Below are 15,547 nucleotides of genomic sequence, written 5' to 3'. Positions count from 1 at the left end.
TTCTTTCATCCCCATTTCCCAACCCCCAAACTGGCCTTTTAATCTGTTCCATTTCCTGTGTTTTTTTCAGTCCTGACGAAGGGTTTCGACCTGAAACATTGACTGTATTTCTCTCTCCATGGATGCTGCCTGGCCTGCGGAGTTTTTCCAGCATTTTCTGTTGTTATTTCGGATTTCCAGCATCCGCAGTATTTTGCTATCGTTTCGATGGTTGATGGGTTGCTGTGTAATGCCGGGAGGAGTTTGGTTTTCTCCCTTGAACTTTCAGCAGGACAATCCCCCGTGCTCCGACTCGGTCTTTCAGCCTTCTGCGCCGGCTCACATATACCAGAGCCGTGCATGCGCAGTACCCAGTTGGACCACATTTTCATCGACTCCAGGCAGAGGTCAGGGGGTCTGTTGGCAGCCGGTTTGTTTGGGGGGGGGGGGGGGGGGGGGGGGGGGGGGGGAAGAAAGAGGGAGAGGGAGGTCCCCTTTTTGAAAGAGTTGATCAGGGTTATTTAAATCATGTTATGAGATGTGGGAAAAGTTTGTACTCCTGTTTGTACCTCAGAGTCGGAGAGAGACGGAGGGAACGGCAGCAAAGAGGAAACAACTTCAACACTGATCCCAACTCATTGCCACAGTTGGGGATAGATAACCTCACCACCTTCTTATGAAGTTTAACCACTTTATTCACTTTCTTATTTGAGCTCCATTTGGAATTAGAGTTTATTTTATTGTTTTTTGTTGTATGAGAAATTTGGAGCAACTTCTGTCAAAGCTGCAACAAGACTTGAAAGAATTGAATGATTTTTAATGAACTTTTCACAAAAAAAGTGTTTAAAACACTTTTTCCCCCCTAAGTTTCAAATATGATTTTGGAAGAAACAGAAACAAAGATCAATTTTCCCCTCATCTAAACAAGTTTCAACCAGGTCTTGAAGTCCACACGTTTTTAAAGAAGGTCTAAAATGCTTAAAACGTTTTAAAATTGAAATTTCTCAATTTGATTTTGAACAATCGACGGAAGCGAGTAGCTTTACACAAACATGCAACCATACTGTTGAGGGGGAGGGCGGGCGGGGAGAATTTGTAGGTGTTAATATATTTTTTTATTTTTTTTAAGTCAATAAAAAGTATGTAAGACGTTTAGGAAGAGTACCAAAAAGGGGGAAAAACACAAACCATTTTATTTTGTCTGTCGTTCTATAGTCCTAACGAGTCCCAGGAATAATGTAAATAAGATTTCCTCAAACATTTAGTAGAGTGTTAATGTTGCATAAAAATTGCAGGAAGCTACTTTAGAAGAAACTACTATTTGTTTATTGAGAAAGACACAGAAAATACTTTGATTTAACTGATAATGTACAATTTCAATTTGGTATAAATGTTTGAAATAGGAGATTTAAAATAGGGTACAATGAAGTTTGTTTCCCACTATTTAATTGGGAAGTACCTAAAATAATTCAACACTTTTCATGATAAGAGCAGGGATTAATATTGTGGAGAATGTTTGAGAGAAAAATATTTGAAGTGAAATCCGGAAATTAACATCTTTACGTCAACATATTAGTAAACATTTCCAAGTCAGTCTGATTGGTTCTCCTGTCCAGGAAGAAAGGTGAATGTTTATTTCTGTTAAATCATAGCTTTTCCTGCTTTCTGTTTTGAATTCGGTGACGCAAATTGTTTTTCTGCACTTGTGAATAAGTGCTGCATTTCTGACATGTTACGGGGGTGGGGGGGGGGGGTACTGGTTCAAGAAGACAATGTTTATTATTGGAAGTGATTGAAGTTGGAAATACAGATACCTGTTTTTGTTCAATTCTTTTTAATACTGTGAACTAAAGAACTACAGCACTTTGTATTTGTTGGTTGTCTGGTTCCAGTGTGATTAATATTCTAATTACTTATGTGGACGTACAGCACGTCAGCGCCATAGGAAAACTGCTGCTGGTGCAGCCACTGCTATAGTGACATGAGGGATGGGCTAATACGTCGAAAACTTTAAAATTAATACAAATTGCACAAATAGATATGCCTCTTTCAGCTCACCTGGGGCTTTTGGATTGTTTGTCAATGCATAACCGTGTAACTGAGTGACATTTCTGAAGTGTTAATGTATTATGAAGTTCTTTTATATCCCAGTCATTTCTGACAAGTCATTTTTTTTACAAATAGAGGTTGTACATGACAAACTAAAAGCTTTTAATTAATTCTACCGTAAACAAACTTGCAGAATGGGCATGTAAATGACAAATGAATTTCAATATAGATAAGTGTGAGGTGGTGCATTTTGCTAAGGGGAATAAGGAGGCTACCTACTATTGGAAAAAACAGGTCTAAATGGAGTAGAGGTGCCAAAGGGATCTAGGGGTATAGATTCACAAATCATTACAAGTAGTAACGCTGGTTAAAAAAGCCATTAAAGCGCAAATAAAGCTCTGGGGCTTATTTCTAGAGGAATAGAATTCAAAAGCAGGGAAGTTATGTTAAACTTGTATAGAACCTTGTCTGATTGTCTCATGATTTGAGACAGTGGGGTACAGTATATAGGCTTTTAAGTGGTTGCTGTCGTTGTTGTAAAAGTTGTCGTTTTAAAATTTGCTCACGAACGAAAAGGTCGCACTCAAAGGAGTTTGTGGCCCGCTCAGTACAAAAAGAATTAGAGGGAACGCTGGTCCTCAGTAACTTCTGGGTTACAATACTGAGCAACAACTTGCTCAAGCACCACTCTCAGACTTACTCAAAGGAAACTCCATATTCCCTCTTTTTTTTTAAAAAAGGAAGATTTTTACATTTTGCCTCACTCCCTCACATATCACGGAGCTGCAGATGAGTTAGGAAATCTGTGACAAGCACCCACTCCCCACACTAATTAACATTATCCACTGTTCGGCATATGGAAGACCAAATCCCTTGATTATGTTACAGCTTTGTAGCCACTGCAGGACTTTTTCTAACCTCCTCCTTGACCGATTGTACAGTGAGGCTCCAACAGCTTGCTCCAGTCCCACTGCACAGCATAAAGTAGATCCCAAACACTCCATCTATAACCCCAGAACTCTATTAAACAAGCAGCTGTGATACACTTGTGTGAATCTCGCTGCCCTTGCACAGATGCTCTGTCACGCATCGTTGAGATGTGTCCCTGCTTGTTTCCCCTTTCTTGGGAAGGCAGGCTATACACAGCTCAATGTTGGCAGGATCTGGACTGGACTGACCATCGAAACATACCCAAAATCTAAGCTGGACTGATTAGCCAATGATATCAGAAAACAGAATAATGCGAGGCAGGGACATGTGTGATCGCATGCTGGACATCTACAGAGCATTAGGTTCAAACCAAGTGATTTCAACTATTTGCTGCAAGATAATTTCCTGACCAACACTACCATCCAAGCTAGAACATACAAGGAGCTGGCCCAGTACAAAATGCACAAGTCAAAAGCTTTGGGGAGCTGGGGTGGGGGAATGAAAAAAAAACAAAAGCAAAAGCACTTACTTTGCACTTGTTTCACAATAAGTTTTGCAGGTTCAAGCCAAATCTAAATGAAAAGAAAACATGGAATAAACTGAAAAGTGAATTCAAAATAAAAAGGTTAATGAAAATGAAATGACAATTCAGCTATACCCATAAACTCTATTGATACACGTTTGGAGGCCAGAGTGATCCCACAGAATTCTAACCCATTAGTGCTGTAAGGCACTGCATATGCTGCGAAATGTTAAAAATGTATATCACTCACATCGTAAATGTAATGACACTCAACGTAATCTCAACCATCTCCGAGAAAATAGCAACGCACACACATCCACACTATAAAACTTTCATTAAAGGTACTGCTGCATTATCAGGAGCTGATGACTCACGGGAAAATAATGAGTAAATGTTTGTAATGCTCAGGAATTATGTACCAGACGCCCATCCGATTTCCCAATGTGTACCTAGCACTTAATTAATGGAACGACAAATTTTAAGATCATTGAATCAGTGGGCCTGAACTTGCTGAAAACCTGCGCTGCAGTGATGGTGCATCTACGGTGTACACCATTATGATGGCGCAGATAGTCCAGGAAATTATGGTGCGAGTGACATACGTCATGATGTATGGCACGCCATAATTTCTTGGGCCTGCTCCACAGAAACCCTCGCCAAAAACATTAACTAAATGTCATAGCTCCTCCCCCACCCGCCCACCCCCATTACATTCAATAGCTAGATGGAGGTTTGCTGAATTAACTCCACTGTGATGGCCAGAGTTACACTATTACAGAATGGAGCTGGATGGCTCAGAATCAGTAAAGTATTCAATGGCTTAGCAGATTGCCTGAGGGGAACATCTTTTACTGACTTATTCTAGGAACATCATTGAAACCATAAAGCTCATTTAAGTACTGTTAAGTAAACGATGAATTTATAAGAGCTGCTGCTGGCAAGTTCATACACCGTCATTGCGGAAATCGTGTTATGCATTCCTTCAATCCCCTCCATTTCTTTGGAACTTAAAGTTCAGTGTGACAACCAGGAAATGTGCACTGCATGCATCGTGTTTGGATTTGTAGACAGGATCAATTGTGAATACAAGAACTGGCAGAACTGCATTCAGCATTTCATTTTGTTTCATATTCCAGGCAAAATTAATGTGAGAGTGTGTCATTGGAAATGAACCGGTGTCAAAGCCTCGGTTTGCCCAGTACTTTCCTCTGTAACTGACGTTAAGATCTTTATTGGTCATGTCGATGCTTTACAATCAAGCAATCCCCAGAAACCCCCTTCTCCTGCCATGGCTTCCGGCAGTCACTTTTTCCATGTAGGCTGGGTTTTAAAGCAAGCTGTTGCAATCACTGTAGCTTGCTTGCTCTTTAAAGGAGTTCTGTTACTTAGAGAGCTGCATTTTGTGTTTGAAAGGAAACAACTGAACTAGTCAAATCCAATTGTACGGAAACACCCAAATGTAAATCCTGGGCAAAACATCAGGCACTGTATGCAAATCTCACCACATCCCATTCTGACCAGTTAGTACTGAGAGAATAATTATAGTTACACTAAGTACAGATAAAATGTAAAACAGAATACTACACAACAGTAGTCATAACACTTTTCCCACAACTATTTTTGACAAACTTGCACGCAATGTCAGTACTAAAGAATTCATGATCAATTACACAGCAAAGCTCTCATGCACCTCAATACAAAGCCTCGGAAATGCATCCTTCTCCTATCTGCAGCCCCTCCCATTGTAACAGTCCATTTACCAACCACTGCAGAAGGCTTGGAATCAGATTGTCAATTTGTGCTTAACTGGAGTGTGCGGACATACTCACTTGGATTGGACTGAGCAGTCCCTAAACTCAATAGCACATCAGTCATCACCATTCGCTGATGTCAGAAATTGATTTGAATCCGGGTCCTACAGATGAAAGGGCAGCGTCCTGACAGAGCGACACCCAGCCCCCCCTTGATGTTTCTTGTACTGGCTCTAGATAACCAAACACGATAATTTTATATACATCAATACATATAGATCAGAGATATAGAATGCATGAACAGTGGGAAGGTGATGGCAGAGCAGGTCAGCAGTGCTGGGTGTAGGGATAGGCAGGGGCGCTTAGCGTTGAAATAAGGGAAAGGAAGACCGCGAGATGCAACTTGGGTCGGAGGACAGACGTGACAAGCTTTAGGAGAGACTGGGGGAGAGAATGGGCACTCAGAACAGCAAGAACTATGAATATGCAGGGAAGTGGAAAAATGGCATGGTAGGGGGTGTGAAGGAGAGTCCTTCCACTCCCTCCCCAGGAAAAAAGCAAATGGCCCAGTTGCAAAAGCCTGTATTATTTAAACAGCACACAGTATTTGCCGCTGAAATTATAGGTCATTGCTCAGCTAACATGGGGCCATTTTTTATGGCAGTCTAACACTGCAGATATCACAATTTATTACAAATGCAGGTTGCTTTTGATCTGCAGCCTGAAGTTAACAAGCATTCCAATCGTTCCTGACGAAGCAATAATTAAACCCTTATTGGCATGAGCCATGTTTACTTAGTTAGACTTTGTGATCCTAAAAGGTACAGAGATTCACTTCAGCAAAACACATGGTTGCAGAACATTCCTCCCGTATGAGAGACAAGGAATAATCCCCCTGCGCAAGGGGCTAAGCACACTGCTTTCTCTCTCCACCCCCACCCCTGCACAAGGCCGAGCATTTCTTCCATGGAAGGGTGTTCTTGCCATGGAGGGAGTGCAGCGAAGATTCACCAGACTGATACCTGGGATGGCAGGAATGACATATGGAGAGAGATTGGGTCGATTAGGCTTATACTCGCTGGAGTTTAGATGAGAGGGGGTCTCATTGAAACTTATAAAATTCTAACAGGACTGGGCAGACTAGATGCAGGAAGGATGTTCCCGATGGCGGGAGTCCAGAACCAGGGATCACAGTCTAAGGATAAGGGGTAAGACATTTAGGACTGAGATGAGCAGGAATTTCTTCACCCAGAGAGTGGTGAACCTGTGGAATTCTCTACCACACAAGGCAGTTGAGGCCAATTCATTAAATATATTCAAGAAGGAGTTAGATATATTTCTTAAGGCTAAAGGGATCAAGGGATATGGGGAGAAAGCAGGGACAGGGTACTGAATTTGGATGATCAGCCATCTCATTAAATGGCAGAGCAGGCTCGAGGGGCCGATTGGCCTACTCCTGCTCCTATCTATGTTTCTATGTTACCGCTTCTCTCTCCCCCGCGCCTGCACCCCCCCCCCCCCTCCGTGCACAAAATACTGCGGATGCTGGAAAACTGAAACTGACCATTTTTAAATGTTACTCTTTCAAACTTGGGTTGTCTAGAAAGAGAATTTGAGCTGTAAAGTACTAGGGTGAAATACTGTTTAAAATGTATTAGCTTAAGTGGAATTGTTCCTCCAGTACATTCTATTAATCAAGATATTTTAAATGATTTGATAGGGTAGATAGAGAAATTATTCCCTCTGGTGGGGGGAATGCAGAACGAGAGAGCATAATCTTAAAATTGGAGATAGGCCATTTAAGTTTCAGTTATTCACTTCATCCCTTCTGTCTGTTATATACACATTTAAAAGCTATACTAAGTAAAATAAATTGCAAAAGCATTAAACTTAATATTGGAACTGTACAGATTCCTTCTCCTTCAGATACTGACCGTCCTGCAACACTGACCCCTGGGGGGCGCCACGAATTACATCCCTCCAATTCAAAGAAACACCTAGGAGCCACGACTCAGTTTTCTGTCCTTTAACCAACTCTTTGCGTGCTGCCACATCCCCTTTAACATAAGAACATAAGAAATAGGAGCAGGAGTAGGCCAATCGGCCCCTCGAGCCTGCTCCGCCATTCAATAAGATCATGGCTGATCTGATCCTAACCGCCAATCCACTATCACAGAACCATCTCCTGAATCTAACAGAATTAGACACACGAAATAGGAGCAGGATCAGGCTACACGGCCCCTGGGCCCGCTCCGCTACCCACATGGCCATGACCGATCCGAACCTAGACTCATGTCCAAATTCCTGGCCGCTCCCCGTAACCCTTAATTCCCTTTACTTCTAGGAAACTGTCTATTTCTGTTTTAAATTTATGTAATGATGTAGCTTCTACAGCTTTTTGGGGCAGCATATTCCATGGACCTACCACCCTCTGCGTGAAGTAGTTCCTCCTCATCTCAGTTTTGAAAGAGCAGCCCCTTATTCTAAGACTATGCCCCCTAGTTCTAGTTTCACCCATCATCGGGAACATCTTCCCCGCATCCACCCGATCCAACCCCTTCACAATCTTATATGTTTCAATAAGATCGCCTCTCATTCTTCTGAACTCCAATGAGTAGAGTCCCAATCTACTCAACCTCTCCTCATATGTCCATCCCCGGGATTAACCGAGTGAACCTTCTTTGTACTGACTCGAGAGCAAGTATGTCCTTTCTTAAGTACGGACACCAAAACTGTACGCAGTATTCCAGGTGCGGTCTCACCAACATCGTGTGTCTTAATCAACAAGTCTCCCCGGTGGCACTTCAAACACCTTTAGAAAAGCCATACACAAAATCCACTCCATATCCTTGATCAATGCACACCACTCTTTCCTCAAAAGAACTATTACAATTTATCAGACACAACTTGCCCTTTACAAATTTGGCTGCAATTTTAATTAATACACATCTTTCTGTGAGGCGTATTCATTTTATCTGTTACGTACTCCCACTACCGATGCCAAGATGTTCGCTCGAGGTGTTGCTTTGGCATATAAAACATATGAGGAACGACTGACAAGACCAGCTAATCCACTGGCATGGTGTAACTTCTGCACACCATCGCCCCCATCTCACACGCAGCCACACAATCTCCAGGGAAAGGCAAAAGAAAAAAGTGGGGGGGTATGGGGGGCGGGAAGAGAAGAGAACCTCTGACCATTTTAGGAAAAAAACTGAGAAATTACTCTCTACGCCGAGGCGATCAAAGCAGGTTCTGGGAAACCATGGATGACTGGGTGACAGCCTCAACAACCCACATACATTCTATATAGGGGGAACCAAAGCACATACGACAGCAATGTTCCCTCTACACACCCTCAAAAAACTGACAGTCAGGCAAAAGTGTCGGACATACAAGATTAAACAGGTTCCTGCGCCCAGTCCGCGCACTCGCATCCTGCGCCCAGTCCGCGCACTCGCATCCTGCGCCCAGTCCGCGCACTCGCATCCTGCGCCCAGTCCGCGCACTCGCATCCTGCGCCCAGTCCGCGCACTCGCATCCTGCGCCCAGTCCGCGCACTCGCATCCTGCGCCCAGTCCGCGCACTCGCATCCTGCGCCCAGTCCGCGCACTCGCATCCTGCGCCCAGTCCGCGCACTCGCATCCTGCGCCCAGTCCGCGCACTCGCATCCTGCGCCCAGTCCGCGCACTCGCATCCTGCGCCCAGTCCGCGCACTCGGGCAATGGCATCCTGCGCCCAGTCCGCGCACTCGGGCAATGGCATCCTGCGCCCAGTCCGCGCACTCGGGCAATGGCATCCTGCGCCCAGTCCGCGCACTCGGGCAATGGCATCCTGCGCCCAGTCCGCGCACTCGGGCAATGGCATCCTGCGCCCAGTCCGCGCACTCGGGCAATGGCATCCTGCGCCCAGTCCGCGCACTCGGGCAATGGCATCCTGCGCCCAGTCCGCGCACTCGGGCAATGGCATCCTGCGCCCAGTCCGCGCACTCGGGCAATGGCATCCTGCGCCCAGTCCGCGCACTCGGGCAATGGCATCCTGCGCCCAGTCCGCGCACTCGGGCAATGGCATCCTGCGCCCAGTCCGCGCACTCGGGCAATGGCATCCTGCGCCCAGTCCGCGCACTCGGGCAATGGCATCCTGCGCCCAGTCCGCGCACTCGGGCAATGGCATCCTGCGCCCAGTCCGCGCACTCGGGCAATGGCGTCTTTTTATTATTTATTCATGGGATGTGGGCATCACTAGCAAGGCCAGCATTTATTGCCCATCCCTAGTTGCCCTTAAGGTGGTGGTGAGCCACCCTCTTGAACCGCTACAATCTGCGTGGTGAAGATACTCCCACAGTACTGTTAGGGAGGGAATTCCAGGATTTTGACCCAGCGACGATGAAGGATCGGCGATATATTTCCAAGTCAGGATGGTGTGTGACTTGGAGGGGAACTTGGATGTGGTGGTGTTCCCATGCACCAGCTGCCCTTGTCCTTCTAGGTGGAAGAGGTCACGGGTTTGGGAGGTGCTGCCGAAGAAGCCTTGACGAGTTGCTGCACTGCATCTTGTAGATGGTAGACTGCAGCCACGGTAAGCCGGTGGTGCAGAGAGTGAATGTTTAAGGTGGTGGATGGGGTGCCAATCAAGCGGGCTGCTTTGCCCTGGATGGTGTCGAGCTTCTTGAGTGTTGTTGGAGCTGCACTCATCCAGGTAAGTGGAGAGTATTCCAACACACTCCTGACTTGTGCCTTGTAGATGGTGGAAAGACTTTGGGGAGTCAGGAGGTGGGACACTCGCCGCAGAATACCCAGCCTCTGACCTGCTCTTGTTGCCACAGTGTGTGTGTGGCTGGTCCAGTTAAGTTTCTGGTTAATGGCGACCCCCAGGATGTTGATAGTGGGGGATTCGGCGATGGTAATGCCACTGAATGTCAAGGGGAAGTGGTTAGACCCTCGCTTGTTGCAGATATAGTCATTGCCTGGCACTTCTGTGGCACGAATGTTACCTGCCACTTATCAGCCCAATCCTGAAAGTCGTCCAGGTCTTGTTGCATGTGGGCATGGACTGCTTCATTATCTGAGGAGTTGTGAATGGCGCTGAACACGGTTCAATCATCAGCGAACATCCCCATTTCTGACCTTATGTTGGAAGGAAGGTCATTGATGAAGCAGCTGAAGATGGTTGGGCCGAGGACACTGCCCTGAGGAATTCCTGCAGTGATGTCCTGGGGCTGTGATGATTGACCTCCAACAACCACAACCATCTTCCTTTGTGCTAGGTATGACTCCAGCCAGTGGAGAGTTTTCCCCCCCAATTCCCATTGACTTCAGTTTTACTAGGGCTCCTTGATGCCAGACTCGGTCAAATGCTGCCTTGATGTCAAGGGCAGTCACTCTCATCTCACCTCTGGAATTCAGCTCCTTTGTCCACGTTTGGACCAAGGCTGTAATGAGGTCGGGAGCCGAGTGGTCTTGGCGGAAACCAAATTGGGCATCAGTGAACAGGTTATTGGTGAATAAGTGCTGCTTGAAAGCACTGTCGATGACACCTTCCATCACTTTGCTGAAGATTGAGAGTAGACTGATGGGGCAGTAATTGGCCGGATTGGATTTGTCCTGCTTTTTGTGGACAGGACATACCTGGGCAGTTTTCCACATTGTCGGATAGATGCCAGTGTTGTAGCTGTACTGGAACAGCCTGACTAGAGGCGCGGCCAGTTCTGGAGCACAAGTCTTCAGCACAATAGCCGGGATGTTGTCGGGGCCCATAGCCTTTGCTGTATCCAGTGTGCTCAGCCGTTTCTTGATATCACGTGGAGGGAATCGAATTGGCTGAAGACTGGCTTCTGTGATGGTGGGGTCCTCCGGAGTAGGCCGATATGGATCATCCACTCGGCACTTCTGGTTGAAGTTGGTTGCAAACGCTTCAGCCTTGTCTTTTGCACTCGCGTGCTGGGCTCCACCATCATTGAGGATGGGGATATTCTTGGAGCCACCTCCTTCCGTTAGTTGTTTAATGGTCCACCACCATTCACGACTGGATGTGGCAGGACTGCAGAGTTTTGATCGGATCCGTTGATTGTGGGATCACTTGGCGTCCTGCGCGCAGTCCGTACGCTTGGCTCATGGCGTCCTGCGCGCAGTCCGCGCGCTCGGGGCATGGCATCCTGCGCACGCTTGGCTAATGGCGCCCTGCGCACAGTCTGCGCACTCAGGGCATGGCGTGCTGCGCTCAGCCCATGCTCTCGGCTAATAGCGACCTGTGTACTTGGGGGAAAGGATTCCTGCGCACAGTTTGCTAAATGATTTTCCACTAACTATACGCAGCTGACCCTCTTGCACAGATGCAATACAAGGCATTTGCTGATTTGAGATTTTGACTGTTCTCATGAGAGCACACAGTCTTGACTGGACTACATACCTCATTCCCCCGGCTGTTGCGGAACTCCAGCCCAAAATAATCACTCTCGACAAGGTTGAGGCGCTGGCAGATTTCATCCATCAGAGCCTGACCATAGGCTTTTTGCTGTGGAAGCAGAATCACAGTCATCAGCAAAAGTGAAATCCTATCATAACAACTTGCATGTATATAGTGCGTTTAACAAACGTCCCATGGCCCTTACAGGAGCGTTAACAAAATTTGACACCAAGCCACATAAGGATATTAGGACAGGTCAAAGAGCTAGGTTTTCAGGAGCATCATAAAGGAAGAGAGAGGTAGAGAGGCCAAGAGGTTTAGGGAGGGAAATTCCAGAGCTTAAGAGCTATGGCAGCTAAGGCATGGCCGCCAATAGTGGAGCGATTAAAATCGGATAGGTGCATGAGGCCAGAAGTGGAGGAGCGCAGAGATCCGAGCTGTAGGACTGGAGGAGGTTACAGAGGTTGGGGAGGGGGGGTGACGAAGCCATGGAGGAATTTGAAAACAAGGATGAGAAATTTTTAAATCGAGGCGTTGCCGGACTGGGAGCCAATGTAGGTCAGCGAGCGCAGGGGTGAATGGGATTGAGTGTGAATTGGGATACGGGCAGCAGAGTTTTGGATGAGCTCAAGTTTATGGAGGGTGGGAGATGGGAGGCCGGCCAGGAGAGGTCCAGAGGTAACAAAGGCGTGGATAAGGGTTTCAGCAGCAAATAAGCGGAGGCAGCGGTGGAGTTGGGCGAGGATACTGAGCTGGAAGTAGGTGGTCTTGGCGATTGAGTGGATATGTGGTCAGAGGCTCATCTCGGGATCAAGTTTGCAATCAGTCTGGTTCAGCCTCAGACATTTGCCAGGGAAAGGGGGAAATCGGTGGCTAGGGAACAGTGTTTGTGACTGAAGGGGACTGAAGTCAACGACTTCGGTCTTCCCAATAATTAGTTGGAGGAAATTTCTGCTCGTCAAATACTGGATGTCGGACAAATCAGAGGCAGTGGAAGGGTCGAGAGAGGTAGTGCTGAGGTAGAGCTGGGTGCCATCAGCGTGCATGTGGAACCAGACATCGTGTTTTCAGATGATGTCGCCAAGGGGCAGCAAGTAGATAACATAAGAGGGGACCAAGGATAGATCCTTGAGGGGCTCCAGAGAAAACACTGAAGGAGCTGGAAGAGAAGCCATTGCAGGTGATTCTCTGGCTACAACTGGATAGATAAGAATGGAACCAGGAGAGTACAGTCCCACCCAGCTGGATGACGGAGTAGTGGTAGCGGAGGAGAATGGTGCAGTCAGTCGTTTCAAAGGCTGCAGAAAGGTCGAGAAGAACGAGGAGGGATAGTTTACCAGTCATACAGGATGCCATTTGTGACTTTGATAAGGGCTGTTTCAGTACTGTGGCAGGGGCTGAAACCTGATTGGAGGGATTCAAACAAGGAGTTGCAGGAAAGATGGGCATGGATTTGGGAGGAGACAACCCATTCAAGGACTTGAGAGGAAAGGGAGGTTGGAAATGGGGCAGTAGTTTGCAAGGACGGAGGGGTCAAGGGTGGATTTTTTGAGGAAAGGGGCGACGATAGCAGATTTGATGGGGAGGGGGACAGAACCTCCGGAGCAGGAACCGTAAACAACATCAGCTAACATGGAGCCAGGAAGGGAAGTTGGGAGATCAGCAGTTTGGTAGGAATAGGGTCGTGGGAGCAGGAGGTGGGTCTCATGGACAAGATGAGTTTGGAGAGGGCATGAGTGGAGATAGGAGAGAAACTAGGAGTTCAGGGCTAGAGCAGGTGGGAACTTGAGGAAATTTGGCCTGGTGGGCTAGGGGAAGGGCGGGAAGTGACAGAGGCAGCTGAAAGTAATGTCGCAATCTCAGTAATAAAGAAGTAGTGGGGTTATCTTCGCATTTCAGGACGATCCTGGAACAGTGAGCAGTTTTGACAGGGGAGAGCAGGACCTGATAGTGCTTTATATGGTTCAGCCAGATCTGTTTGGCGATGAATGGCTAAACCAGTTGTCCGCCAAATGTTCAAGTCTGCATCCCTTGAACTTGAGAGCTGAGATGAAGGCTGTACCGGGGGGAATGACCAGGGTGGGAGAGCAATGGTTTTAATGGGGACAAGGGCAAAGGTGGAAGTGAGGGTGCGGTTGAGAAGATTAGTAGCTGCAGAAATGTTGTGGTGAATGGCGGGACTTAAAGAGAAGAGGTGGTGAAGGTTAAGGGGAAATTTGATAGGAGTTCAAAATCTTGATGGGTTTGATAGAGAAAAGAGCAACTGTTTCCAGTGACATAAGGGTCAGTAACCAGAGGGCACAGATTTAAGGTAACTGCCAATAGAACCAGAGGCGACAAAGATATGTTCTTTTATAGAATCATAGAAATTTACGACCAGGAGGCCATTCAACCCATCGTGTCTGCACCGGCCGAAAGAGAGTTATCCAGCCTAATCCCACTTTCCAACTCGAAGTGCTGTAACTTACAAGGCTACATCCAAGTACTTTTTAAATGTGATGAGGGTTTCTGCCTCTACCACCCTTTCAGGCAGTGTGTTCCAGGCCCCCACCACCCTCGGTGAAAAAAGTTCTCAGCTCCCCTCTAAACCTTCTACCAATTACTTTAAATCTATGCCCCCACCCCATTATTGACCTCTCCACTAGGGGGAAATAGGTCCTTCCTATCCACTCTATCTAGGCCCCTCATAATTTTATACACCTCAATTAGGGTTAGGGTTGCAGCCTCCTCTGTTCCAAAGAAAACAACTGCAGCCTATCCAATCTTTCCTGATAACTAAAATTCTCCAGTCTTGACAACATCCTTGTAAATCTCTTGTGTACCCTCTCTAGTGCAATCACATCTTTCCTGTAATGTGGCCACCAGAACTGTACGCAGTACGCTAGCTGCAGCCTAACTAGTGTTTCATACAGTTTAACCATTATCTCCCTGCTCTTATATTCTATGCCTCGGCTAACAAAGTAAAGTATCCCGTATGCCTTCTTAACCACCTTATCTACCTGTCCTGATACCTTCAGGGATCTGTGGGCATGCACTCCAAGGTCCTTCTGTTCCACTACACTTCAGTATCTTACCATTTAATGTGTATTCCCTTGCCTCGTTAGCCCTCCCCAAATGCATTACCTCACACTTCTCCAGATTGAATGCCATTTGCCACTTTTCTGCCCACCGGATATCTTCCTGCAGTCTACAGCTTTCTTTCTCACAATCAACCACACGGCCAATTTTTGTATCATCTGCAAACTTCTTAATCATGCCCCGTACATAGAAGTCTAAATCATTGATGTATACCACAGAAAGCAAGGGACCTAGTACTGAGCCCTGCAGAACCCCACTGGGGGACATGAGGAAAAAAATAATTTACATAGCGAGTTATGATGATTTGGAATGCACAGTCTGAAAGGGCAGTGGAAGCAGATTCAATAAATACTTTCAAAAAGGAATTGGATAAATATTTGAAAAGGAAAAAAAATTTGCAGCGCTATGGGGAAAGTGCAGGGGAGTAGGACTAATTGGATAGTTCTTTCAAAGAGCCGGCACAGGCATGATGGGCCGAATGGTCTTCTTCTGTGCTGTATCATTCTATGGTCACTCACCAACACTGGACATCCCTGAACAGTTACAGAGCAACACTGGCAGTGGCCGGAAGTGTGCTGTCTTGGGAATGGAGAAGAGATCTGGCATGAGATTCATTGATATTTTTTGGATAGAATATATACTGCTTAAAGAGTTAAATCTTTCAGCATCTTAGATGAGAACACAGCAGGGAAGCAAATTGTGGCCAGGCCTACTCCACACCATCCAGTGCCAAGGACATACAAGTGATACACACAACATGGCCTGCTCTCTACACCAAAGGAACTTGCTGCCTCTGTTTCTATTTTCCTGCCCCATTATCAATGCCATTTAC

General features: G+C 46.5%; 1 protein-coding gene across 8 annotated transcripts in view; it reads right to left on the bottom strand.

Annotated features, from left to right (window-relative positions):
- Nucleotides 1-15,547, bottom strand: part of farp2 (FERM, RhoGEF and pleckstrin domain protein 2) — a 208,007-nt gene that overhangs the window by 154,931 nt on the left and 37,529 nt on the right. For all 8 annotated transcript variants that reach the window (XM_085990846.1, XM_085990849.1, XM_085990847.1 and 5 more), the window contains exons 3-4: nt 11,641-11,745; nt 3,488-3,530 (exon numbers count right to left, since the gene is read on the bottom strand). In XM_085990846.1, the coding sequence (XP_085846972.1) occupies nt 3,488-3,530; nt 11,641-11,745 (148 nt within the window). The remainder of the gene's footprint in view (nt 1-3,487; nt 3,531-11,640; nt 11,746-15,547) is intronic.

This window comes from Somniosus microcephalus, chromosome 6 (assembly GCF_052327205.1).
Source record: "Somniosus microcephalus isolate GS21.2 chromosome 6, FLI_Smic_1.0, whole genome shotgun sequence".
NCBI lineage: Eukaryota > Metazoa > Chordata > Chondrichthyes > Squaliformes > Somniosidae > Somniosus > Somniosus microcephalus.
The sequence above is the reverse complement of the archived record's forward strand: the minus strand, read 5'-3'. Positions and strand labels throughout refer to the sequence as shown.